This window comes from Carlito syrichta, unplaced genomic scaffold, assembly GCF_000164805.1.
Source record: "Carlito syrichta isolate Samal-C Ts95f unplaced genomic scaffold, Tarsius_syrichta-2.0.1 Scaffold302608, whole genome shotgun sequence".
Classification (NCBI taxonomy): Eukaryota; Metazoa; Chordata; class Mammalia; order Primates; family Tarsiidae; genus Carlito; species Carlito syrichta.
In genome coordinates, this window is record NW_007246704.1 from 779,568 (window position 1) to 806,277 (window position 26,710).

The 26,710-nt window shown below is 48.2% G+C and overlaps 1 protein-coding gene across 1 annotated transcript in view; it reads left to right on the forward strand.

Annotated features, from left to right (window-relative positions):
- NOD2 (nucleotide binding oligomerization domain containing 2) overlaps positions 1–26,306 on the forward strand; it is a 35,124-nt gene extending 8,818 nt beyond the window's left edge. Inside the window, exons 3-12 of the mRNA XM_008057013.2 lie at positions 3,046–3,151; positions 6,842–8,654; positions 12,546–12,629; positions 12,853–12,936; positions 16,039–16,122; positions 18,017–18,100; positions 18,914–18,997; positions 20,975–21,058; positions 23,297–23,380; positions 25,935–26,306. Of these exons, the coding sequence (XP_008055204.1) occupies positions 3,046–3,151; positions 6,842–8,654; positions 12,546–12,629; positions 12,853–12,936; positions 16,039–16,122; positions 18,017–18,100; positions 18,914–18,997; positions 20,975–21,058; positions 23,297–23,380; positions 25,935–26,007 (2,580 nt within the window). The 3' untranslated portion in view covers positions 26,008–26,306. The remainder of the gene's footprint in view (positions 1–3,045; positions 3,152–6,841; positions 8,655–12,545; positions 12,630–12,852; positions 12,937–16,038; positions 16,123–18,016; positions 18,101–18,913; positions 18,998–20,974; positions 21,059–23,296; positions 23,381–25,934) is intronic.
- The last annotated feature ends 404 nt before the right edge of the window (positions 26,307–26,710 follow it).

Sequence of the window (26,710 nt, forward strand, 5' to 3'; positions counted from 1 at the left end):
TATTGTAGAGATGAGGTCTCACTGCCCAGGCAGGTCTCAAACCTGCAGGCTCAGGCAATCTACTCACCTCAGCCTCCCAAAGGCGTGGGATTACAGGCTGAGTCACCGAGCCCAGCTCTAATTTTTTTATTATGCATTTCTCTGTCTGTTTGCTCTTTCTGTATGATAGTCTCAATTTTGTCATTAAACTCTTGAATTTTTTGTTTTTGCTGTCATGTTTTTACTTTGCAAGAGCCGTTTTGACTGTTCCTCTGTTATAGCATCTTGTTCTTGTTTATGGATGCAATATCTTTTTTGACTTAAGCATTATAATGATATTTGGTTTTGTTTGGTGATTTTTCAACCTCCGTGAACTTTTTTACAAGTTGCTTTCCTCTTCCCCCACTTGTTTGGCTTCTCTCCCCTTATTAAATACTTTCTTTGGGCATGTGATAATCCTTGTTGTCTTTTTCATGCTCGAGATAAAGGGCTTTAAAACTTACTAAACATGTGGGTGAATCTTGTCTACCATAAATTTCACTGTAGACATTTTGGGAAATGGCAGTGTTTATGTCTTTAAGTCTCCTCCCGGGTTGAACAGGTTTCCTGAGTAGACCACAAACCTCCTGCTTGGGAGTAAAGGTCTGACTTTCAGAGGTCTGGGAACCTACTGGGTGAGAGGGCTGGGCAGTGGTGGAGGTAGGGAAACATCTCAGCGTTCAGCGTTCATGTTGCACTTGGTCATTTAAACCCTCTGTTTGGGGTATGACATCCACTTCTTTATTTGTGTCCAGTGTCTCACAGTCCAGGGACTCTGTCTTACTCCTCCTAGCATAGAAATCTCCAGATTTTGCCAAACAGGCAGGGACAGTTGCTAGTGGCTTGGAGTGGGGAAGGAACACCAGAGATCTCTTTCATAAACCACTTTGACTCAGTCGTCCTTATTTTAGCCACTTACTTCAGTTTCAGAGGTACCTAGCCCCAGAGCCCTGTAGATTCTAGGATGTACCTTGTATGGTTTTCAATTTTCCCAGTTTTGGATTGAAGTTTGGCTTTCAGGGGCATTTTAAGTCCATTACCATTCATTCTTTCAGCAAGTCCTTGTCTGTGCCAGTCCCTCTTCTAGGTGTTGGGGATGCCTCAGTGAAAAAAATGCAGACAAAAACCCCTCTCCTGGAGATGCTCACACTTGAGTAGGAGGGCAAGAGAGACAATAAGCAAAAGGAAAACATTCCAGCACATGTTATTACATGGTAAAAGTAAGTCAAGTGGTTTGGGAGTTGTGAGTTTGGGGAGGGAGTAGGGAATACATGATTTGTATTTTAAATAGTATAGTTAGTGAGAAGATGAAATTTGAGCAAAGCCTTGAAGGAGGTCAGGGAATTAGCCAGGGATTGGGGGCAGAGATTCCAGGCAGAGGAGGTAACCAGAGCAAAGGCCCTAAGGCAAGAGCAAGTCCGGGACTTTTTTTTTTTGAGTTGGAGTCTCACTCTATCACCCAGACTGGAGTGCAGTGGCCGCTCCCGGCCACTGCAGCCTCGGCCTGCTGGGCTCCGGCGATCCTTCTACCTCAGACTTCCAAGTAGCTGGAATTACAGGCTCGCGCTACCACACCAGGCTACTTTTTTTCATTTATTGTAGAGATGAGGTCTTGCCAAGTTGCCCAGGTGGGTCTCGAACCCGTGGGCTCAGGCCATCCACTCACCTCAGCCTCCCAAAGCGTGGGATTACAGGTTGAGCCACCGAGCCTGGCTAAGTCTGGGACTTTTAGGAAACAGGAGGCCAGGGTGCTGAGAGAAAGAAGCAAGAGGGAAGATTGGAAGAGTAACCTGGGTCCAGATGGTTATAGCCAGCGATTTGTATCTGTTTGGGGCCTTAAAGACTTGTGCTCTGACTCTGAAAAAACGGGGGTCCACACTGTTGGGATATTTGGAACAAGAGTGATGGGACCCAACTTTCTTTGTAAAGGATTGCATGGGGGACCTTTGCAGCTTTCCAGGTGGGCAAGGATGGTGGTTCAGAGCAGAATGTTATAGAGGAAGTGATGGCGAGGAACGGGCTCCATAGCGCTGCATCCAGCAGGTAGACACTGGCCCCAGGTGGCTGACCAACACTTGAAACCTGCTGGTCCACACAGAGTTCCTGTAAGTGCATCATACACACCAGATTTTGAAGACTTAATATGAAAGAAAGGATGGAATGTATCTTGCTAATTTTTTATTTTGATTATTTATTGAAATGGTAATCTCTGGGGCATGTTGGGTTGATAGAATATATGATTTAAGCTAATTTCACCTATTTCTTTTTACTTTGAAAAATGTGGTTATTTTGAAATCATACGTGTGGCTTGCATTTGCACCTTACAGTATATTTCTGTGCTTTTGGGGGTATTCTTGGAAGGAGGAGCCGGCAGGATTTGCTGATAAATTGCAGAGGAGAGACTTCAAGGCGAAACTTTGGGGTTGAGCACCTGGAAGGGCGGAGTGGACGTTTGCCAAGATGAGGAAGGCTGTAGGTTTGGCAGGTGTGTGGGGAGATCAGGAGTTTTGTTTTGAATATGTTAAGTTGTAGGTGTTTATGAAACATTTGATTAGAGCTGGAAACTGGGCAGTCTGATGTGCAAGTCCAAGATTCAGGGGAGCAGTTCAGGCTGGAGATGAAAAGTGAGCAGAGAATGTTCAATTTTGAATGCTTATTCAAGCTTGAAAAAGCTTGAATGCTTATTTAAGGTATGAGACTTCATGGAATCACTTTTCTTCCAAATGATTTACAGCTTGCAGAATCACTTTCCCTGTCTTTGCAGGCTTATGTCTTTATTTTGTTGTGTGTTTTTTTAGTTATTCATTTCTCTTATGGGTTTTGAGAGGGAGCCAGATTGCATACGTGTGTTCATTTCACTACCCAGAACTGTGTTGACTTCTTTAAATATGTGTGGTTGTTTGGTTATTTTTCTGGCCTTTTTGTGTGGGAAGAAAAATGCCCATGAAATTGTAGTATTTGGTAGCAACCTTCCCCACTGCCCCATCAGCCTTTCTGGAGAAATAATGGCTTCTGCCTTCCCCATAGGCAAGAAGGCTGCTCGATCTTGCCACAGTGAAGGGAAATGGACTGGCCTCCTTCCTCCTACAATGTGCTCAGGAGTTGCCAGCCCCGTCAGCCCCACCTTTTGAAGGTAGGTATGTGTTCTCAGTTGATCAGAAAGGGAGAGGAAGTCAGCACAGACTCATAGGCAAGAGCAAGACATACATCAGCTAGCACCCCACACACTGGCTGCACAAGCCTCCATAGGAGACTCATCTTCCTCATTTTAAGGCTCATACCATCACCTGTCTCATTGGGCTTTGGGAAGGACTAATGGGGTAACAGCATATCATGTTAGCTATTAGCTTTCATTGCACTGTGTGGTGATAATTGAAGCTACCATGTATTGAGGGCTAACTAATGGTGTTTCTTACTATCCAAGCTCTCATGATCTCACCACAAAGATGTAGAGACACTTTCTTGAAATTGGGCCAGTATCTCTTATCTCTAAAATTTAGCTACTCACAATCAAAAAATAAGAGTCAGGTGGATTTAGGTTGGGCATGGTGGTTTACTTCTGTAATCCTACCACTTTGGGATGCTGAAGTGGAAGAATCCCTTGAGGCCAGGAGTTTGAAACCCGCCTGGGCAACACAGTGAGACCCCATCTCTAAGAAAGAAATTATCTAGATGTGGTGGTGTGGGCCTGTAGTCCTAGCTACTTAGGAGGCTGAGGAAGAAGGATAGTTTGAGCCCAGGAGTTTGAAGAAGCAGTGAGCCAAGATTGCACTACTATACTCTAGCTCAGGCAACAAAGCAAGACCCTGTTTCAAAACAACAAACCAAGAAGACTCAAGTGGACTGAGAGAATGCAGTATGCCTTAATGTCCACAGTCACCAAACTCAGGAACAGGAGAGGCTTGGATAACACAACTTGAACATACCAGGGATCCTGCCAGGGGCTTTATGACTGACATCTTCCCTTTGCAACAACTCTGAGAAGTAGGTGTTGTTTTTCCACTTTACAGATATGGAAACTAAGCAGGGAGATTAAATGATGAGGGAGGGGGAAGGTGGGTCTGTCGTAAACTGTCCCCACTTTCTCCTTCTCTTTTCTCTTTATAACTGAAAATTTCAGTTATAAAGAGAAGGAACTGGCCCTCTCAGTTCCCACGTCACTAGAGGGTAAGCTCACTGGCACTGAAGTTCCCTGAGCTGTGCATGGTGCTGGCAGATGCAATTATTGCCTGGGCCCTGTCCTCTGGGTAGCGAGCAAGCCTGTAGGAGGGACAACTAGAAGCCTGTGCTTGGCATTTGGATGTGCACCGTCTAATCTAAGAACAGGATATAGACATCAATCAGTGCATGACTTGGGGGTGCACAGCACTGAGCCCGGTGCACTGCTTAGCCATGGTTAATGTTTGCTGTTGGTATCTCAAGCACAACTGTCTACTTGGCAATTGTAACACCACACCAGGGTGCAAGATTCTCCGTGCTTCTAAAGGTGACAGTTGACATGTTTATTTCCATCTCTCTCTCTCTCTTTTGAGTCAGGGTCTTTTTTTTTTTAGACATGATCCTGGCTCACTGCAGCCTCAACCTTTCAAGCTCAGGTAATCCTTCCTCCTCAGCCTCTTGAGTAGCTGGGACTGCAGGCATGCGCCACCATGCTCAACTAAATTTTTGATTTTTTTATATAGACGAGATCTTGCTATGTTGCCCAGGCCGGTCTCGAACTACTGGACTCAAGTGATCCTTCCACCTTGACCTCCCAAAGTGCTGGAATTACAGGAATGAGATCTCATGTCTGGTCATGTTTATTTCTCTTTAAAAATGAGAGAGAATTTTTTTTCCTGGAGAATTGTGATATCATTGGAGATTGAAAATCAGATTGGAAGAGGATGATATATATCTGATATATATTGGAGAGGAAGATATGTATCTTATGGTCTCTGTTCAGTGCTCCTGATATATCCAGAGGTCAGAAAGAGTAACAATGTTACCAGTGCTGGGAACAAAATAGGAGACACAAACAAACACAGGGTATCCCTTTGGATGACTTTGTAGATATTCTTCAGCCAGCTAAGAGCTCTTTGTGAAAACTGCTTGTTAGCCTTTGGGTTGAAAGCAGCTGGGCCCGTCCTTGGCTGGGTGAGGTTGTGATGGGGTGAACCAAGCTGAGGTCCCCCCAGCCTGGGACATCAGCAGCACTTCCTCATTCCCTGAAAGGGGAACTGAACCCTGACATAGGAAATGGCTCGCTCATTTGGTTTCAGGATGATGAGGGAAATACAGCATCCTCTGGACATGCTCTGTACATGAGAACTCTCCCTGCATGGGGAGGTGGAGGCAGGATCAGACTCTTGTCCCAGTGCTTGGCTGGGGCACCTGGTGCCCCTGAGGCCTTCTGTTCCAGGCCCACCCCAGTCACCTGGGACCATCACCCCATCTCAAGTCTTTTGATTTATCACAATCTGCAGAATCCCTTTTACCATGTAAGGTAGCATATTCACAGGTTCTGGGGATCAGGACAGGGGCATCTCTGGGGGTGCATTATTGTGCCTGTCACACCCACTAATAATGATGATAAACATCATTTTTTTGAGAGTTTACCAAAGGTCAGATATTCTTCCAAACTCTGTTTTATGAGGGAGGAACAACAACCAAAGAGACCCCAGAATTTATTTATAAACAATTGTGTATTTATTCTTACATGTTTAAACTTCAGTCACCTTCAAAGTACTCTCCATTAATGCAACACACCTACCAAGAGCTTTTTCAACTGCTCAAAACGGTTTTTGAACTCATCAATTTTGATGGCTTTTAATGCTTCTGCTATTTTTTGTTTCACTTCTTACACATCAGAAAAATATTTCCCTTTGAGAAGTTTTTTTTTTTTTTTTAATCTGGAGAAATAACAAAAGAAGCTGCTTGGGGCAAGATCAGTTGAATAGGGAGAGTAAGGCACAGGGGTCATCCCATTTTTGGTCCAAAACTGCTGAACATCAGTGCAGTGTGGGCAGGTGAGCTCGTACATCACCCATCATGAAATGGGCAAATGAGTTGAAAGAATCTCTGAAAAAAAATTAACTGAAGCCAAATACAGCCTCACTGATGCCGATGGGTTCCTAGAACACCTACCTAGCAGGGGGAGCTTATACTACAAGGGGCCCACCCTCCAAAAAATAATTCCATTTCTCCCCACCAACCTCGTATTTCATGCCTCCTGAAATAATCCTTCGAGGTGTGGATTGTCATTTTTTCAGATAAGAAAACTGAAGCCTAGAAAGGCTAAGTAAAGGACCCTGGTTTCAACCCGAGGTGTGTCTGACTTGAGAAACTGGGTTCCGAAGCCCTCAAAGCTTTTGTTTCTCTTTAGAAAAAGGCAACAGAGGCTGAGTGGAGAAGGGATTTATCTAAGACCTCCCAGTCAATATGGTGAGACATATACCAGACCTCAGGTCTTCTGGTCCCAGCCCACGGCCCCCTTGTATCTCCTGCAGTTCCTCCTGGTGTCAGTAGTGATAATGGCGGTTGCTGGTGTCTTTTGTCCACTTCGTGTTGGACACTGTGCCAAGCACCTGGCATACATTATCTTAGTTGATCTGTGTGAAAACTCTAGAAGGTAGTGACCACCATTTCTCCCATCTAACAGGGGCAGAACCCAAAGCTTAGGGAGGTTCTGTGACTTTCCTTAGAGTCCATAGCTTGTAAGTGGAGGAGCCAGGATGGGCATCCCCTGGCTGTCCTGTCCCCCTTTCTCCTGCAGCAATCCACTCTCTGGTCAGGCCCCGTCTTCACCATGGTGCCAGCCTCCTGTGCCTCTTCTTCTGCCTTCCAGCTACTGCGTGTAAGAAGTTCACGTCCAAGCTGAGAACCACGGTGTCTGCCCAGTCTCGCTTCCTCAGCACTTATGACGGAGCGGAGACCCTCTGCCTGGAAGACATCTACACTGAGAATATCCTGGAGGTCCGAGTGGAAGTGAGTGCAGCTGGCCCCCAACAGAGCCCTGCCACCCTGGGCTTGGAGGAGCTCTTCAGCACACGCAGCCACCGCAATGAGGATGCAGACATGGTTCTGGTGGTGGGTGAGGCGGGCAGCGGCAAGAGCACGTTTTTGCAGCGGCTGCATGCGCTGTGGGCTGCGGGGAGGGGCTTCCAGGAGTTTCTCTTCGTCTTCCCATTCAGTTGTCGGCAGCTGCAGTGCGTGACCAGACCGTTGTCCGTGCAGACACTGCTCTTTGAGCACTGCTGTTGGCCCGACACTGGCCAGCAGGACGTCTTCCAGTTCCTCCTTGACCACCCTGACCAAGTCCTGTTAACCTTCGATGGCTTTGACGAGTTCAGGTTCAGGTTCTCAGATCGTGAGCGTCATTGCTCTCCGATTGACCCCACGTCTGTCCAGAGTCTGCTCTTCAACCTTCTGCAGGGCAACCTGCTGAAGAATACCCGCAAGGTGCTGACTAGCCGGCCGGCCGCCGTGTCAGCGCTCCTCCGGAAGTATGTCTGCACAGAGGTCAATCTCAAGGGCTTCTCGGAAGAGGGCATCAAACTGTACCTGAGGAAGCGCCATCGTGAGCCCGAGGTGGCAGATCGTCTCATCCGCCTGCTGCAAGCAACCTCGGCCCTGCATGGTTTGTGCCATCTTCCTGTCTTCTTGTGGATGGTATCCAAATGCCACCAGGAGCTGTTGCTGCAGGAGGGGGGGTCCCCACAGACCACCACGGACATGTACCTGCTGATCCTGCAGCATTTTTTGCTGCGCACCTCCCTACCAGACTCAGCCTCCCATGGTCTGAGGCCCAGCCTCCTTCGAGGCAGGCTCCCCACCCTCCTGCGCCTCGGCCAACTAGCTCTATGGGGGCTGGGTACATGCTGCTACTTGTTCTCAGCCCAGCAGCTCCAGGCAGCGCAGGTCAGCCCAGATGACATTTCTCTTGGCTTCCTGGTGCGTGCCAAGAGTGTAGTGCCAGGGGGTGCAGCACCCTTAGAGTTCCTGCACATAACTTTTCAGTGTTTTTTTGCCGCGTTCTACCTGGCGCTCAGTGCTGATGTGCCGCCAACCTCGCTCAAATACCTCTTCAACTGTCACAGGCCGGGCAGCTCCCCCTTGGCCAGGCTGCTACCCATACTGTGCATCCAGGGCTCGAGAGGCAAGGAGGGCAGTGTGGTGGCTTTGCTGCAGAAGGCCGAGCTGCACAACCTTCAGATTGCGGCGGCCTTCCTGGCAGGGCTGCTGTCCCGAGAGCACCAGGACCTGCTGGCCGAGTGCCAGGAGTCCAAGAAGGCCCTGCTCCGGCGCCAGTCCTGTGCCCGCTGGTGTCTAGCCCACAGCCTCCGAAAGCACTTCCACTCCATCCCGCCTGCCGTGCCAGGGGAGACCAAGAGCATGCATGCCATGCCCGGCTTCATCTGGCTCATCCGGAGCTTGTATGAGATGCAAGAGGAGCGGCTGGCCCAGGAGGCTGTGCGTGGGCTGGATGTTGGGCACCTCAAGCTGACATTTTGTGGCGTGGGCCCCGCCGAGTGTGTGGCCCTGGCCTTCGTGCTGCGGCACCTTCGGCGGCCCGTGGCCCTGCAGCTGGACTACAACTCTGTGGGTGACATTGGCGTGGAGCAGCTGCTGCCTTGCCTTGGTGTCTGCAAGGCTCTTTAGTGAGTGTTGCTGGCACTGCTGGTTGCTGGTTGGGCACTGGGGGATGCCACTATCAAAGTTGAGTGTGGGAGTGCTGGGTTGGGATCCGGAAGTCTGGGCCCAGCCTTGGCTCTGCCACCCTTCCAGGCAACCCTGGCCAGATCCCTCTCCCCCATGCCTCCGTTCATTCATATATGACAATAATAGCCATCCTTTATGGAATGGTCTGTGTGCTAGGCATGGTACTATACCCCGAAAGTACCTCATGCAATCTCCACAGCCACCCTGAACTGTAGATAAGAGCATTATTGTCTCCATTATCCTTGATTTGAAGTTCAGAGAAGTGAAGTAGCTTGTCCAGGGTCACACAGGAAATGGTAGAGCTGGGTGGGGTTCACAAATCGCTTCTTTCTTGTTACAATTCTCCTGCTCCCCATAAGTATCCAGTTTGTGGATATGCTTAAGAAGCTCCCTGAGAGCCTAGAGGTCACATGCAGAGTTTCATGGAATATGTTTGCATTAGGAACTTACCTCAAAGAAGAGGTGATTGTGATCCAACAGACACTTTACCATCTCAGCTAGATGGGAATTTCAGGGCCCAAGAGCAAGAAAGTGGCTGCAGTTTCACTTACTCTTCTGCCTTCATAGCAGTGTCGAAGCAAGATTTTCAGTATCACTCAACCCGCTTTCAGCCTCCTGGCTGAGGATGGGAGGTTTTACCCTTGGGAATGTCTGTGCCTGCAGCCTGTGAGCCTCTTTCCATGTCTTGAGGCAGTCGAGGGCAGAGGGCGGGCCTGGGCCTGGGGATCAGTGTGCTGCAGCCTCCCTGGCTTCCCTGCAGCCTTAAAAGGGGATGTTTTGCCCCGTATTTAGAACCTGTGAGAAAGTGGAAGTTGGAGATTAAAGTTCAACCCAATTCCCAGCCTCCTGGGGCCTTGGCCCACCCCTAGACGACTTTAACTGACCTACGCAAGGGACAAGCCTCTCCTTCAATATATTAGGATGATATATCTTCTCTGAGGCAAAGCAGCAAGATTTTTTTTCCACATAGACCAAACACATGGATACCTATTAGAAACTGTACAGTGACTTTTGATAACCCTTACATAGAGACCACGGTCATAAATTTATAGTGTAATAATCGTATATATATAGTATGTGTATTATGTACAATTAACATATATTATCAGCATGGATATACCCATCAGTGTCTTGGAGGAAACAGATGCTGCACTTAAACTGAGTAACTCGAGGAGAGTTTAATAAAGAGACTGATTGCAAAGGCATGAGCAGGAGTTAGGAGGAGCAGGAGGCCTGGGGTTAGTAGCAGTGGGAGTGGGGGATTACGCTTGAAGGGGAGGGAGAAGGGAAGACATCGAGGGCTGTCTGAACTTCAGCCTTCTGAAAGGGCAGGGCCTGGAAGAACAGAGCCTGGCCCTTCCTCTCCTCCCTGACTCTTGTTCCTGCCCATGCCTCCTGCTGGCTGAACCCCACAGGGAGGTAGAGCACTGCTGGTTGGAGTCCTCTGGCCTCAGTCTCCCAGGATCCCAGAGCTGGATGGAAAAGGGGGTGGGGGATCTGGCCAGACAAATGGAAGATAGCCAGCAGGATACTCTATCTCCCCAGGGGGGAAGAATCATGATGTTTTGGGAATTTGGAGGCCTCTCTCTTGGAGCTAGTTTCCTGACAGCAAGACAAAGGGGCATTTTCCTGGCTAGTCGACCCACAGTTTTTACCAGGTTCTCAAAGAGGGTCTTGAATCCCAGGAGGCCAGACACCAGTGGATGCTACTCACAGGCCTGTCCATCCCTAGAAGTCTTGAATGGATCCTTCCTCCTTGAATAAGAGTGTCTACATGAACCCTGGGGCGTGCAGAAGGGCTGGGGAGAGGCTATGGGTCTGTCTCTATTTTTGGTGACAGGTGAGGATGACCTGGTTCTAGTTCACGGTGCTCAGACTGTAGTGTGTAGAAGTGCCTGTTGAAATGCAGATTCCTGGGCCTCTAGTGGTTCTCAATCAGTAGGTTTGGGGGCTTGGGAATCTATATTTTTAATGAACATCCTTGGTGATTCTGATACAAGTGATCTCACACTTTGAAGCCTCCTGGTGTACAGCAACCAGCTTGATCATCCATCAGCAACGAAAGTCTTTGAGCAAGTTCTGCTCTTTGCCCTACATACACACCAACATTGTCAATACTAGGGGGAGGGGAAACAGCCTTGAAGATGCTACATGGGCATTTCCTGTGTGAGTGTGTGTGTGTGTGTGTGTGTGTGTGTGTGTGTGTGTGTGTGGCGGGGAGGGTTGGGAAAAGAAGGCGAGGGAGGGATCAGATTCTTCTCCCACAGTGCCAAGCTGCATCTCTCCCACTTGGAGTGTTTCCATGCCAACCAAAATCCTCAGCCTCTAGGAAACCCCATATACAAAGTGCCCCTATATAGATTTCTTTAGACTCTGGCTTTCTCTGACTCTAAGGTGATGGTTTTTAAAGTTTTCTGACTGTGACCCAGAGACAGAGAGGGAGAGAAAGAGAAACCGACCACTGTGTAAACTTGAAACAAAAGCTTCATGAATTGACAATGACTTTCCTTTATTAACACTGATACACTCTGCTCTGTTCTTCTGTTCTGTTCTATTTCAGTTTTCGAAATGCTGCTCAAAACTTGTTTCATGACCTGCTGACAGGCCACATAACCTGCAGTCTGAAATCACTGCGACAGAAGCCCATGAATGGCCATAAGAGAAAAGCTATATAATGTCATGGTTGAGAATGGGACTTGGAGCCAGATTGGCTTCGGCTCAAATCGTTTATGTGCTGTGCAACCTTGGCAAAATCACTTCACTTATCTGTGCCTCAGTTTCTTTCTCTCTAATAAACATAATACTAATGCCTACTTTGTGGGCACATTGGGAGGATTAAATAATGTTACTGGGAAGTGCTTAAGACTGTGCTGGGCACATAAAATGCCCTATCAGTGCTAGCGATCATGATTACAGGTGACTTTTACCATGTGCCAGATGCTCACAGGGCTTTCTGTGCACAGCCCGGTGAGGTATGTAACACCACTGTTCCCTTTTTATAGATGAAGGAATTAACAGAGAGACAGTAAGTGGTTGATCCACATCAGAGCTTCCAGCTGGGGCACTCCAGAGCCTGAGCTGTTTGCCACTGAGTCAGGGCCTCCCAAGTGTGCCTGAAGGTGAATAATCGTGTGCACAGTTGTTAAAATATACAGATCCCTGGGCCCATCGACACATCAGGAATCACCAACCCCAGGGTAGGGGCCTGAGAGTCTGTATTTTAGGGAAGCTTTCAGATGATCTTGTGACCAGGTGAATTTTGGGAATGATGTCCCAAGAGGAGTGTCAGGACTTGCTAGACACTCCTGCAGGAGTGGAGTCATTGGGGTTTAGGACTGGCCTTGCTAGCTGCAGCCTGCCTGCCTGTTCCCAAAGTTTTGGCCACTCTCATTCAATTGGTCTATCATTTGGCAGCCTAGATGATGTTATGTCACCGCTGGGGTGGCCTGTCTAGTTCTAGCTGCATCTTTTTCATGTGTCATTCCCTTTCCACTGTGGACCCGTCTGTGAGGCTGCTGTGATCATCATTTTCCTTTTACAGACATGAAAACAGTGCCTTGGGTAGGATCTGTGACTTCGAGGATTTCAGTGTTCTGTATAGTAGGGGCTCTGGGTCCCCACTTCCTGGGCTGTCCCCACTACCGTGCACCATGTCATCTCCTTGGCTGGGGATGTCGGGTCTCCACTTTCCTGGGGTGTGTTCTTCTTGATGTGTCCCACAAGCACAAGTGCTGAGTCTTTGGGGAGGAACAAAAGTCTCTCTTGGGGTTTGTACATTTTTCCTCTCTCATCAGGCCTATTTTCAAGTTGATCTATTGTGTCTTTTTTAGTTTGCGGGATAACGGTATCTCTGACCGAGGCATCTGTAAGCTCATCGAACGTGCCCTTCACTGTGAGCAGCTGCAGAAGTTGGCGTAAGTCAACCTGGGCAGTGGCTTCGGGACCTGTGTCCCCCAGCCCCACCCAGGCCATGACACCTAGGCAGCTGTGAGTGAGTGATGGTCTGGGGCAGGGGGTATTTGCATGACGGGGAATGCAGGTGGCTCCCACTCAGAGGCAATGGGCAGCCCTGGGATTGGGTGCTCACTGTCAAATGTGCTTTGTCTCTGTGTCTCCTCTCTCCTTAAAACTGAATAGTCTGTTCAACAACAAGCTGACCGATGGCTGTGCACACTCCATGGCCCGGCTCCTTGCGTGCAAGCAGAACTTCCTGGCATTGAGGTGAGCTCAGGGCTTCCATCTTCCCTGGAAATGGTGTTTTCCCTCGCAACTGAGTCAGTCTGGTCTGACTTTGACCTGGTCCTGCCCACACGGGTCTTGTGACCTCCTCAATGAATACAGGAGAAGGGTTTCTCGAACTCTGGACTGGCTCTGCCGAGGGCATCCTCCTTTTTGACCTTTGGCTCCCAGGGCAAAGAAGTGTTTCCAGGCCCCTTTCTTACCCTGTGTCTGAGACCACCACAAGCTCTCTGGGCTCACTGAGTTCCCCATCACGTGTCGAGCTTGGCCTCCTAGGGGAGGCACACACAGTCACCTGCCACCCAGCTGTGGCAGCCAGTTGCTGAAACACTCCCAGGCCCTTCCATGTTTGGTGAAGGCAGGGTTTGTGCTCCCATCTGGAAAGTCTGCATTTCTGCTGCTGCAGAACCTCCCAGTTTCAGCTGGAATCTCTCTCACCTGACACCATAATGTGCCCTTCCAGCAGGTTCCTGGGTTGGTCAGGCTTCCATCTCTCAGATATTCTTGCATACTGTGATTTGCAAGGTAGTGAAAGAAGACAAGGAGAAGACAAAGGGAAGAATTGCTTCCATCCCCTCTTTCTCCTTGCTGGGCTGGGAGCTGCCATTGTCGTGCAATTCAGTCTCAGCCAGGGCTGCTGAGGCCATAACCTTGGTGCCAACTCATATAAAAGACTGTCCTGCTACTGCCACCTGCTTCCCTAGACCCACAAACCTGGGAAAGGCTGCGGCCAGACCTAGCAGCTGGCCAAACCCAGAAAGGCCTATGGGTAGCAGAAGGGTGCTGGACTCAGAATTGGAGCCTGGGTTTGTGACCAATACAGTAGTCCTCCTTATCTGCAGGGGAGGTGCTCCAATGGATGCCTGGACCCTAAGACAGTAATGAACCATATATACATATTACACTTTTCCCTATACACACACACCTATGACAAAGTTCAGTTTATAAATTAGGCATAGCAAGAGATGCACAATAATAAATAATAATAAAATAGAACAGTTACAACAATATTCTGTAATGAAAATTATGTGAGTGTAGTCTGTCTCTCAAAATATGTATTGTACTGAAATCACCCTTCAATGCCCATGTGGAAAGAGGAAGTGAGAGTGACGGAGGCATTGTGATACAGCGTTAGGCTGCTGTTGACTGTCCATACGTCAGAAGGAGGAACCTGGATCATACAGCCACAATGATATTGATGGCTGGATGTCAGGAGCAGACTACGTCAACGAGGCAGAGAGCCATGCAGTGTGGATACGCTGGACAAAGGGACAGAGCCGCATGGCATGTGATCAGAGTAGCGTGCAACTTGAACATGTTTGAATTATTTCCGGACTTTTCCATTAATATTTTTAGGCTACAGTTGACCATAGATATCTGAAAATATGGAAAGCAAAACTGCAGTTGGAGCCACTGTATATCATCGTGGTTGAGAGCAGGGGTTCTGGAGCCACATTCCCTGAGGCTGGAATCCAGGAACCCTGAGATTTGAATCCTCACTAACCATGTGGCCTCTGGGCAGCCCAGTGTTGCTGTATCTGTTTCCTTTTACGTAAAATAAGGATGATGATAATAGTTACCTTGTAGGTTGTTGTGATAATTGAGTTGATACACATAAAGAACTGACCATGTAGGAAGAGCCTTACAGTGTGAGCTCAGTGAAAGATGGCAGGTGAATCATGTAAGCTCTCAGCTTGTTTGTCCTTAAGTCAGGCCAGTCCTCCAGGAGGGGATTATGTGTGCAACACATTTATTGGAGAACATTCCTATGAGGGGGAGTGGGGAAGGGAGCTGAGGGAGGCTAGGAGTCTGATCCTGAGTGAAGGAGAAAGGGAAAGAAGTTTGGGAGGAAGTGCCTTGGACCTCAGTGCAAGACTGTTGGGGAGTCCTTGAGCCAAATTTGCCTGGCTGTGGAGCCTCAGGGCTCAGGCAGTGGCTGGGGCAGCCGGTGGGAAGCTGGCCTTGGGGCAGACACCATGATGTGAGCTTTCAGAGCACAGCATCTGGGGCCCTTGGTTACCCACAGGGAGCTGAGCTTGGAAACCTGAGAGGCAGTCTCATGACTGCCACACCCCTTCTCAAAGGGTACAGTAATACTTGCCCATAGGATTGTTGTGAACCAAGTGGCTTAAAATGTATGAAAAGACTCTATGCCAGGCGCAATGGCTCATGCCTGTAATCCCAGCACTTTAGGAGGAGGAGGCGAGAGGATTGCCTGAGTCCAGGGGTTTGAGACCAGCCAGGGCAACTTGGTGAGATCTCGCCTCTACAATTAAAAAAAAAAACAAAAAACTAGCTGGGTGTGGTGGTGCACACCTGTAGTTCCAGTTACTTGGAAGGCTGAGGTGGAAGGATTGCCTGAGCCCAGCAGGTCGAGGCTGTAATGGCTGTCAGTGTGCCACTGCACTCCAACCTGGATGACAGAGTGAAACTCTGACTCAAATAATAATAATAATAATAATAATAATGATAATAAAGATTCTGTGTGTTATTATTCCAGGAAGCCTGGGGCTGTGGGTGAGAGTTGTGGGACTTCTCTGAAGCTCCCTGGGTATCTGGATTTGGCTGCATCTGGGGCCTTTCTTGCTGGGATCTCCCCAGCCTAGGTCCTTCCTCTCTCCCTCCTGGAAGGCTGGGCGATATCTCTCTCTCAGATTCCTGGGCCTGCCCTGGGCTCTTATGGAACAGGTAAATGCTACCTGTAGCAGCAGTGGATCTGAGAAAGCTTCAGGGGACACAACAGGGTCTAGACTGAGAATGACAGAGACCAGAGAGAAAGGTGTGACAATGAGTTACTCGCCCACCACCTCCTAGGACGGCTGCCTGTTGTGGCTCTTGCAGACATCACACTGCTTTAGAAAGAAACAGCTCCCCTCCCCTCCTTTCCTTTGCTGGTGGAAAATGAAGTTGTGGAGCTATTGAGTCAGCTTGGCCAAGCAGAAACAGCACATGTGGTGGCTGCATCCTGGGAGAGGCCCTCAAAGCTTTTTTCCCATGTTTCCCTGCCCAGGGCGTGGACGGTCCTTGGGCCTCATCTTCTGGCCTCAACTGTGCTCTCTCACCCTCCTCTGTCTTCCCTTCCAGGCTGGGGAATAACCACATCACTGCCGAGGGAGCCCGAGTCCTGGCGGAGGGGCTTCGAGTTAATACCTCCCTGCAGTTCCTGGGGTAGGTTGGATTCCAGGAAGAGCCCGTGTGGAGGGGTTGAGAATTTCCAGGATCTGGGGGTGGGTGGAACTCTTCCACCAGAAGGCTCCAGAGCAGCCCAGCCGCAGTGGGGAGGAAGAGGCAGGGAGAGTGGGTGGCCTTGGCTGCCTCCACACTTGTTTCTTCACCTGGTAAACAGGAAATTCAGGATGTTGGTCTGGGGAGTAGGCAGTGCCCATGAACAGGTGACAGGAAGCCCTCTGGTCCTCAGCGGGTGCTTAGGGTGTGCTCCGGTAGCATATTGCAATCACTTGGGAGCTTCGAGAGAACACCACATTACCTGGGCCTCACTCCAGACTAATGAAATATCAGGTATCAGTCATTTTAAAAAGCTCCCAGGGAGTATGCAGTCAGGGTGAGAAGCACTGACTAAAGAAAGAGAAGGGGCTGGGAACGATGAGTGGATCCAGGGCGGGAGGCGACTGTCCTGGGTCTTTCAGAGCTCTTGCTCCCCGTAGGGCCATGCTAGGACCTGCCAAGGAGGAGAGACTCCCAGAGTGCAGGACCCCAGAGTGGAGCTTCCTCTGTCTGCTGGGCAGAGTGCTGTCACCGAGGGTCGTACCCATGTGGCCCCCAGCAGCTGCTCTCCTGTTCTGCCATGCTCTAGTGTGAACTGGGGTCAATTGGACAAGAACTGAAGATTTTAGAACCTGAGACTATAAGAAGGGAGTATAACCTTAGGGTCTATGTTTTCCAACCCATTTCACAGGGGGGCAAGTTGCCTCCAAGTTCAGTTTGAGCCAGGAGTGGGACTATGCTGCTCTAGAAATCAGTGCCTTTTCCACACTGCATTCGCAGTGTGAGTCTAGAACGAAGGAGGCCACAGCACCCTGAGCTCTCCTCTGCCACATCTGGGGTATTTACTTCACGTTCAACACATATTTATTAGGGCACCTGTCTGGACCAGGCACTGTGCTAAAAACTCCAAACACTTTGTATCATGTGATACAAACTGGTCTTGCAACTTACTTATTATTATTATTGGGTTTTTTCTATAATAAAATAGGAATTTTTAAAAGATCATTATGACTTCATTCTTTAGAGAAAAGCCATATAATAATCCACGGGTTAGATATCTGTAACCTATTTAACCTGTTACCTGTTGATGCATGCTTAAGTTGTTTTTGGGCTTTTTGCTATTATGGTGTCATATACCCGGAGCATGGAGCCATGTTGTCACATAGCCAGAGCTCACTGTATATTTACCAAATAAATAAAAGTACAGTGAGCATCTCGGTTCAACTGTCTTTGTGCACATACATGTGTTAAATTCCCGCATACACAGTGATAGCTGGATCAGAAGACATGGGCTGGGCTTTACTTTTTGAAAAGGAAGTTTCCAAACTAGTGAATCAGAGGATGACCCAGAAGATGAAGGAGTTCGATACCATGAAGGAATTGGGGGCGTTAAGTAGGAGCAAGAGACACAGAGCAAGCTTGTGGAAGGATCGTTAGATTTGTTCTGGGCGGGTTCGAGAGGGTAGCTGAGGACTTGTGGGTGGCAGTTACCAGGAAGAAGTTCTGAACTAAATGTCAGGAAAAATGTTACAACCATTAGAATTGCTCTGGAGAATGAATTCTCCATCCCTGAGGGTTTGGGCTGGGTGGGCTTCTACTGTCTTGAAGTTTGTAATTTAAAGACTGAACACTCCTGAGTGAAGTTTGGCCATCCCACCAAAAAGTTGGAGGCAGGTCTGTTTTGCTGGGACTAGTTGCCCCAAGGAGACCCCTCTGGAGCTGGGTGGCTCTGCACCTCTGGCTAGGGCTACAGCATGGAGGGGCACTGTTACTACATGTCTGGAATATTCATCAGGTACTCACTAACATCATCTGTTAACTGTCTTGGCCTTCTCAGGTTCTGGGGCAACAGAGTGAGTGATGAGGGAGCCCATGCCCTGGCTGAAGCCTTGGGTAATCACCAGAGCTTGAGGTGGCTCAGGTAAGCTTCAGAGTCTTTCTTGCAGTTGTCAGAGAGGGAGCCAGGGGATGTGGGAGAAGCTTGGGCCAGTTCTGAAGGTCTTTTTTTTTTTTTTTTTGAGTCAGAGTCTTACCCTGCTACCCAAGCTGGAGTGCGGTGGCACACTCACAGCTGTCACAGCCTTTATCTTCTGGGCTGAGGTGATCCGTCTGCCTCAACCTTCCAAGTAGCTGGGACTACAGGCATGTGCCACCAAGCCCAGATAAATTTTTGATTTTTATTGTAAAGACAAGGTCTCATTAAGTTGCCCAGGTTGATCTTGAACCCCCAGGCTCAGACAATCCTCTTGCCTCAGCCTCCCCAAGTGCTAGGATTACAGGTGTGAGCCACCACATCCGACTGATAGTCTTTAAACTTATTTCTACCCATCCATGTTAGGCAGTGGAGTAAGGAAGAAAAACGATTGGATTAGAAGTCAGGACAAGTAGCCTTTCTGAGTGACTGGATATTTCCCTTTCCCTCTCAGGGTCTTAACTCCCTATTTGTAAATTCCAGATCTTTGGCTGGATCAGGCACATTTAACTTAAGAATCAACTCCAACCCATTGGTAGTGGCTGCCCAGCACACCAAGTTGGGGAAGATTCTAAGTCTGTTCTTGGGCTATAATCAATTAATGATTTCTAAAAAAAGGATGTTAAAGAAAGCACTGAATCAATTAGCAGTATCTGAAATTGAGCAGACTAGAAGAGTGCCATGTATTTTGTCCTTCATAGGTTAGCTCACTCTGAGGTCATTTCCTGCTCTGACACATTTTTGTTTCATGATTATATCCAGCCTAGTGGGGAACAACATTGGCAGTGAGGGTGCCCAAGCCTTAGCACTGATGCTGGAAAAGAATGTCACCTTAGAAGAGCTCTGGTGAGTTTGGGGCTTCTCTGCTCTGGGGAGGTAGATAACAGCCTTTTCCCTGGCCTCATCTCTGAGAGCAGCTGTGTGGACAAGACAAAGGTGGAAGAGTGAGTGATTGTGTTTGTCTTATATGTACAAGTGGTATGAAGGTTATAGAGCCTGGTGTATAGGTGCTAAGTCTTTAATTAAATGTATTGGTTTGCTGGTTTTTTTACTGCCTTAATGTGGCATAATGATTAAGAGCACAGACTCTGAAATCAAGCAGGTTGTTATTTTAGGCAAGTTAAATTATGATCTCTGAATCTCAGGTTTCACACCTGTCCAGTGAGGATAAGAATGCTTCCAACTATAAAATATTTTCATAAAAATTAGATAAGGTAATTCTTGTGAAGAGCTTAATATAGTGCTTAATATGTATAGGCACTCCGGAGATGTTGAATTATAACAGTGGCAGTGTTACTATCGCTATTACTGTTGCAACTGCTGCTAATACAATTATCACTAGTACTATGATGACTACTAGTACTAAAGTTTTGTTATTTCACAGTGAATTTGAATTTATAAAAACGCTGGGTATTAGAGTCAGGAATCACCTTGGAAGGTGGAATGAAGTTTGGGTAGTTGAAAGATGAATCATGAATAATGCTTATCCTGTTGACCTGAAGAAGATTCCAAGTTTTTCATCCTTAGATGCCACTAGTATAGTCTTCTGCCATGTTATGAGTAGTTCCAGATTATATCAGGGAGGTAAAATGCTTGATTTTTGCAGAAAGGCACTGAAGCATATGGGCATTACCACAAGGAGATATTGTGGATTGACCTAAGCTGTTGGCAGGGCTCACTAGCTCTATGGAAACCATTGATTATATCCTCATTAAACTTTGTCACTTGCAGTTTCTTAATAAAGGAACACCTCACTGTGAGTGCATCAGCTATGAATACTGTTGGAAGAAAACTTTAGACAAATTTAATTTAGCAGAGCTAATTTGAGCATAGAGCAATTCATAAGTTGGGCAGCACTCAGAATCAGGAGAGGTCCAGAGAGCTTCACCCAGCAATGTGGGCAGGCAGAATTAATAGACAGAAAAAGAAAATGACATAGAAGCTTCATTGCTTATAGCTAGGCAATTGCCTTATCCGGGCATGGTGTGATGAGGCATTTGCTTTATGTGGACATGGTGGGATCAGTTGTCAGCCTGTGATTGACTGGAACTCAGCTGCCGTGTTTAACTGAGACTCAGCTATCTATTGCAAGAACATATTCTTAAGTTAGGCTGTAGTTTGTTACACACTGAGTTAGGTTGCAGTGTGCCACATAGAAGCTCAAAGTATGGAGGCAGCTTACCAGCGAAATTTAGTTTAACCCTACATCAGGCTTCAGGTGATAGAAAGCCTCCATCTACAGGGGCTAAGGGTTTATTTTTTCCATGTGTAGACAGTTTGGGGCAGGGTAGGCAGTGTAGGACTCAGATAGTGGCTACAAGAGGCTAGCAGGGGCTTCTACTCTGTCTCTTTGTTTTTCTGTTCCATCTTCCTTAGCCTGTGACTTCATCCTCTTGGCTGTTGCCTCATGATCACAAGGTGGCCGCTCTGGCTGCAGCACTGCTTTGGTATTCCAGGATTCAGTCTGTAGACCCAGGAAGGCCTGCAGAGTTTTTCTCTGTTAAAAAGCATTCCTGGAAGCCCCACATGGCTGCTCCAAACAAAATGATGCTTCCATTAATAAGGAAGAAAGGGAAAATAGGTATTGGAGAGCTGGGACATGAGGGAACTTGTTATATAGAAGAACCCCAGAGTGAATTCTTTTCAAAGATGTCCCTGGATTGAGAATCTTCACACCTTACTTTATTTGTTCTTTATCCATAAGTTTGGATTTTCAGATCTTGAATTTTCTAAATGGGGAGCATGTGAGTTAGTCTTTGTTGTCATCGTCTTCCATAATGAACATTGTCATATCAACTGAATTTTCTCTCTTGTTCTTACTAGCCTGGAGGAGAACCATCTTCAGGATGAAGGTGTATGTTCTCTCGCAGAAGGATTGAAGAGGAATTCAAGTTTGAAAGTCCTGAAGTAAGGAACCTGTAAGCAGGTGCCTGGACAGTAACAGCCAGCCTGGGAAGGGGCATTTCTGAATCAGATCTGGGCAGCTGCCCAGCCTGGGTAACTCACATGCGGTAACCTCGTAGAAACTAGCTTGTCTTGGTCTGGGTAGACTAGGATTCTAGTGCAAGTTGTTTACTTGGGAGGTGGTCCGAACAAACACCAGTAGGGAAGTGAGGTGAGACGGGGAAGGGAAGGTAGCCCATAAAGGGAGGTTACTGGTTACCTCTGAGAGAAATATTGCAGCTCAGTACTCCTGGTGCACTCCAGGAGCCAGCGTAGACCTTGCCTGTCTACCTATCCAGCCAAGGGGCAAGAAAGCACAGGTATGCTTGTAAGCTGTTCATTCTCTGGCACTTCTAGCTTGCCCTCATGTGGCTGAGCATGTTCCTGAGGTCAGGACAGGGGCCTCAGGCAAGAGTGGCAGGTCTTCCCAGTGAGCAGGGGGTAGGAGGTGATGGGGTGGGAGCGCTGTGGCTTCCTCCAGTGGCAGACTCAGTGGCTGGGACCTGTGCCGTAGGAGATGGACGGCCAGTGTGAACAGGAGCCCACCTAGTGACCACCATGGGCCTGTGTTTGGTGCTCTCTGAAGCTGGTCTTGAAGGTCTCATTTCACAGGGACCTCAGGGAGTCATCAGATGGCTCCTTTTGCTAGAGGAAGGTGGCATCTGCCCTGTCAAATGTGACCTGAGGAAAACACTTGCTTTCAGAGACAGACAGCTATCTTCACGAGAGTGTCAACTTTGCTACCAGACTGCCAACCATGGTGGCAACACTTGCTTGTTGCTTTGCAGAGGCTAGGAAGTTACTAAGTATTTGGAGAAATACTTGGCACTTGGGTGGTTGTGGGCTGGGAGGTTGGGTGAGGCCTGGATTTGTCTGAGTTAGATGCCGGCTTGCCATGCAGGGAGTCTTTGGCAACACTAGTCTGTTATTGACCAGGTGTGAATGTGGCAAATTTATCTTCCCTCATTGTCACAGACTTAACCCTCTGGACCCCAGTGGATGCCAGGCAGTGGCACTGGGAGATGTCCCATGCTAACCTTGTCATCAGCCTCATTGTTCAGTATCCTGAACTATATTATCCCCACAAAAATTGGACTTTTGATATATCTTTTTTTAAAAAGAGAGGGGCCTACATCTTTCTTTTTCCAGGCTTAGTCTCTGCCAAGAGTTGGTTAAGAGTCTAAGCTCAAGAGCCAAACATTTTCCCCCAGCTCTGCCATTACAGCCAGCTCTCCTTGGATGAAGGCTCAGTTGCCTGAAGCATAGATGGAGATAATGATTGAACCTTCCTCATAGGCTTGTGATTCACTGACAGAATGTAGGAATAAGCGGCACCTAGTAAGAGCTCAACAAATATTGGCTGTTATTCTTAGCATTGTCTTGGGGTCAACTTGTAAAAATGTCCTAAAGTTGTGGGGGAGGGGTGAGGAGGGAGTGGATAGTATCTAGTAGGCAAAGCTTTTAGCACAAGAGCAGCACAAGAAACACATGGCTCTTCCCCTGCTCTCCCTTACCTTACTTAGCTTCCCCCATCATTTTCAGCCACCTCTTATTTTCTCCAATCTGTGTCCCTATGCCCTAAAAGTCCTCCCTCACCATGGAAATATTGCTGTTCATTGGTTGTTTTCTATCAGTTAGGTACTATGTCAAGTAGACATGCAGAGAGTGGCAGGCCTTTTCGGCGAGCAGGGAGTGGGGTGGTGATGGGATCAGGGGAGCTATCGTGGCTTCCTTGGGTGGTGCACCCAGTGGCCAAGGACCCAAGCCACAAGGAGATAGGAGCTTACCTAGTGGCTACCACAGGTTTGATTCTTATACTCCATGACATAAATATTCTTTTAGACCCTTTTTACCAGTGAGGAAATTGGAATTAATTTGCTTAAGATAAAAAATGAAGTAGTGTAGGTTGGATCTGAGCCCAGAAAATCTAGCGCTAAAATGCAGGTACTTAACCACTATGCAACAGCACCTTCCTGAGAGAGAGGCTACTTAATTAGATAAACGAATCTGTTGAATGGAAACAAGAGGGGTGCATTTCACTTAAGACATGAGTTGATGAGCTCACCATGACTCTCAGGGAAGGAGCATGTCTGGGAACAGGTGGGTTTCAGTAGGCTGGCTAACTCTGGAAGCCTTCAACTGGGCAGTCTCAAAAGGAGAACCAAGAATCCTTGAAGCTCACCATTCCATCTTTTTTTCCAGGCTGTCCAACAACTGCATTACCTACCTGGGGGCAGAAGCCCTCCTGCAGGCCCTTGAAAGGAATGACACTATCCTGGAAGTCTGGTAAGGCCCCTGGGCAGGCCTGTGTTACCTCTCTGAGCCTCACTTTTCCTATCTGTAAGATGGGCTGAGGGGAGAGAGAAACATCAGAATTTCAAAGATCCCTTCTGCCTGTGACATGCAGTGTCACTCTGCATGTGATGGATCTAGTTCTCTATCTGGAAAAGAAGTCTTTACATATTTCGGTAGGGAGCAACATTTACATTTAAAAATCTTGAGTATTTATTTAGAAACTTCTGTGTTCAGAAGCAATAGGGGAGGAATGGTGATAGGTTTGAAGAGTGAAAAGAAGAGAAAAGATCCCAGCTCCTGCCCTCCTGGGTATCGCATCTGCCTTCACAGGCCATAGATGTTGTGTCAGTTAGGTACTGTCTCTGCAAGACTTGTTCTGCAGTTTGGGATGGAGGTTACACAGGGTGGGAACAGTTGCACAGTGTAGACAAGTCTATCTAATTAAAAGCCATTGTTCTTCATGTATTTGAAAAAACCATTGAGTCACATCTTCAAAGATTTGTCCTCCTCATTTCCAGAGATTCATTTCTCACTCAGATAGTGGGTACAAAGTTTTCCCATGGGCTAATATGCTTTGAGGGAATGTTACTGTATATGTTTCAGCACCAGACAAGACACCAATATTTAAAAACCAGGAGATTTCCTACAAAAATCTGTATTTCAGGATTTTTTTTCCACAGGTGCCCCAAGCATATTTTTATTTACTTATTTACTTTTGAGTTGGAGTCTCATTCACTCTGTTGCCCAGACTAGAGTGCTGTGGCACACTGACAGCCACCTCAGTGTTAACCTGCTGGACTCTGGCAATCCTTTTGCCTCAGCTTCCCAAGTAGCTGCCAGAACTACAGGTGCGTGCTACCACATTTGGCTAATTTTTGTTATTGTAGAGACAAGGTCTCACCAAGTTGCCCAGGCTGGTTTCGAACCCGCGGCTCAGGCAATCCACTTGACTCAGCCTCTAAAGTGCTGGGATTACAGGCTGAGCCACCGAATTCAGACCCAAGGACATTTTTAAAAAGGCTTCAATGGCCTATAGTACTCTGGGGGCCCGCCCAGCTTGCATGTGATGCCCAGGGTCTCCCTCCAAGGGGCCACCACATGAGGATTTATGGCTAGTGACCACCACTGTGGCCTGTGCCTCTCATGGGCTCTGGACAGTGATCCCACTTCGGGAGTGAGTGGGACAAGGGCACAGCTCTCTTCTGGGGCCCTTGAACATGGCTCAGGATGTACTCTGGCCACAGGGAGCTCAAATAGGGAGGGCATAGGCTAGACTGTCTCCCTGTGGGGTTCCAGCCTCCCCAGCAGCAGTAGGAGCATCTGTGCTCCGTTTTCATGATGTCCTTCCAGATGTCAGCTCCAGGATGTGGGGGAGGGGTGTGCTGTGCGGCCCTGCTCCCTGGGCAGGCCGCTGTCGACCATGGTGTGATCTCCATGATGGCTCCAGAAGCCAGGTGGCAGCACCCGCCGAGGATGGCAGCAAGGTCAGCAGCTCCAGGAACTCAAGAGGCCCGGTCCCCCAGTTGTCCACCCGCAAGATGCAGGCGCGCATGGGCCCACCAGGCTCTGCCTGAAGCACCCATGGCTCTGGGTCCATGTGGATGGACCCCAGCCCACTCTCAGTCATGGCTACAGCTACCCAAGGCGGGAAATGGACACAAGGGATGGCCGGTCGTCCAGCACCCACAGGAGTCCCCTGTAGGAGGGAGCAGGGGAGGTGGTTGGTGGGGCACAGGGTGGTTTTCCCAATGACTTCGCACTTGCAGACCCTCATTCATGATGCCAGGAATGAAGCAGAGTAGAGGAAGGTTTGAGCCTTCTCAGATGGGCAAACCCACTCTGGCTGACTGCAGATCCACCAAGCCAATTAACTTAGATCAGGTCCCTTGGTTACCTCATCTCTGTAAGCTCCTCTGAATATGCAGGCCTTGCCCTCTCTCAGAAAGTGACTCTGCAGCAATTGGAGATATCAAGTTAAAAAGTTAAAAACTTCAAAACTCTGTCCTGTGATGGAGAGATTTTTATTTCTGCACAGTTGTGTCCTCCCCGTAGCCTGTGAGGCCATCAGGTCCTTGACAGAGTATATTTTTGTTTTTGAAGCCATTACACAGTCTTAAGAAATGTCCCTTTCTGAGTCTGGGGAGCCAGCCAGGACCAGGTTGATATGTTAAGGGTTCCCACATGACTTGCCGCCTGTTGATGGAGCTTGGGAGGGCACCAAGGCTTGCTCATTGCATTCTTGATAGATTCTGTTGTTGCCTTAAAAAGCATCATCAGCCTTGGGGAGTCTGCGGCCCACTGGGTCCAGAGCTATGGACTCTCTCTCTGCAGCGTCACGGAGCTTTACTCACCATGCAGGGTGATTCAAGTGCTGCCTTGGGTAACAGAGGGTCACAGTAGCGCAGACTTCCCTCCCAGGAGCACTGCAGCCAGGCCGGAGGGTCAGCTCATCCTGGGCATGGATTTGAAGAATGGCAGCTTCCGTTTGAAACCACTGCTCTAATTTTGTCCTCACTTGAACCTCTCTTCACTTGATCTCCTCTAGGCTCCGAGGGAACACTTTCTCTCTAGAGGAAATTGAGAAGCTCAGCCACAGGGACTCCAGACTCTTGCTTTGATGCCTCTGGGTGGATATTCCTCTCAGTTTGTGAGCAAGCCTGGGTTTGGGCCCGGAAGCTGGATGACATCTGGTAGCAGCCTATTCAGACTAACACTGTCTTGCCTAGGGCTGAATTTGTTTCTGGAAACACTTTTTTTCTGCAGAGGAAGGAGCATCAGTGCCCTCTGGAAGAGACTTGAGAAACTCTACTTTTGCCATCGACTTCTTCCCAAATTCAATACTGGGATATAGAAGCAACAGTCCCTTTTTTCAGTGTAGAGTTGGCATCCAGTGGGTCCGCCTGGGTTCCCGTGTGGGTCATTGGGGGCCCACAGTTGTGCCTGTTAACTGAATGCCCATTGGTGTAGAGACCTGGACCCATATGAAGGACCTCTGCTCACGCCTCATGAAGTATTCAGAAAGCAATTTTCTACCATGTCTCAACACATGGACCATCCATCTAGGTCACTTCGTACCTCTGGTTCCTTCACCCCTCCTGGACTTCTGTACATGCTCCTTCCTCTGAGGTTGGGATTCAGAACATCAGTGATCTCAACTTTGATATTTCATTTATTGCACCCCCAGTCCTGGCACCTAGTTTGGGGAGGGCTATATACCTTAACCTGCTCTCCTTTCTGGGGCTGACGACATTTTTGGAAGAGGACACATGACAGCCGTTTGTTCCTGAAGACATTCTAGGTTTGCAAGAATAATATGACCAC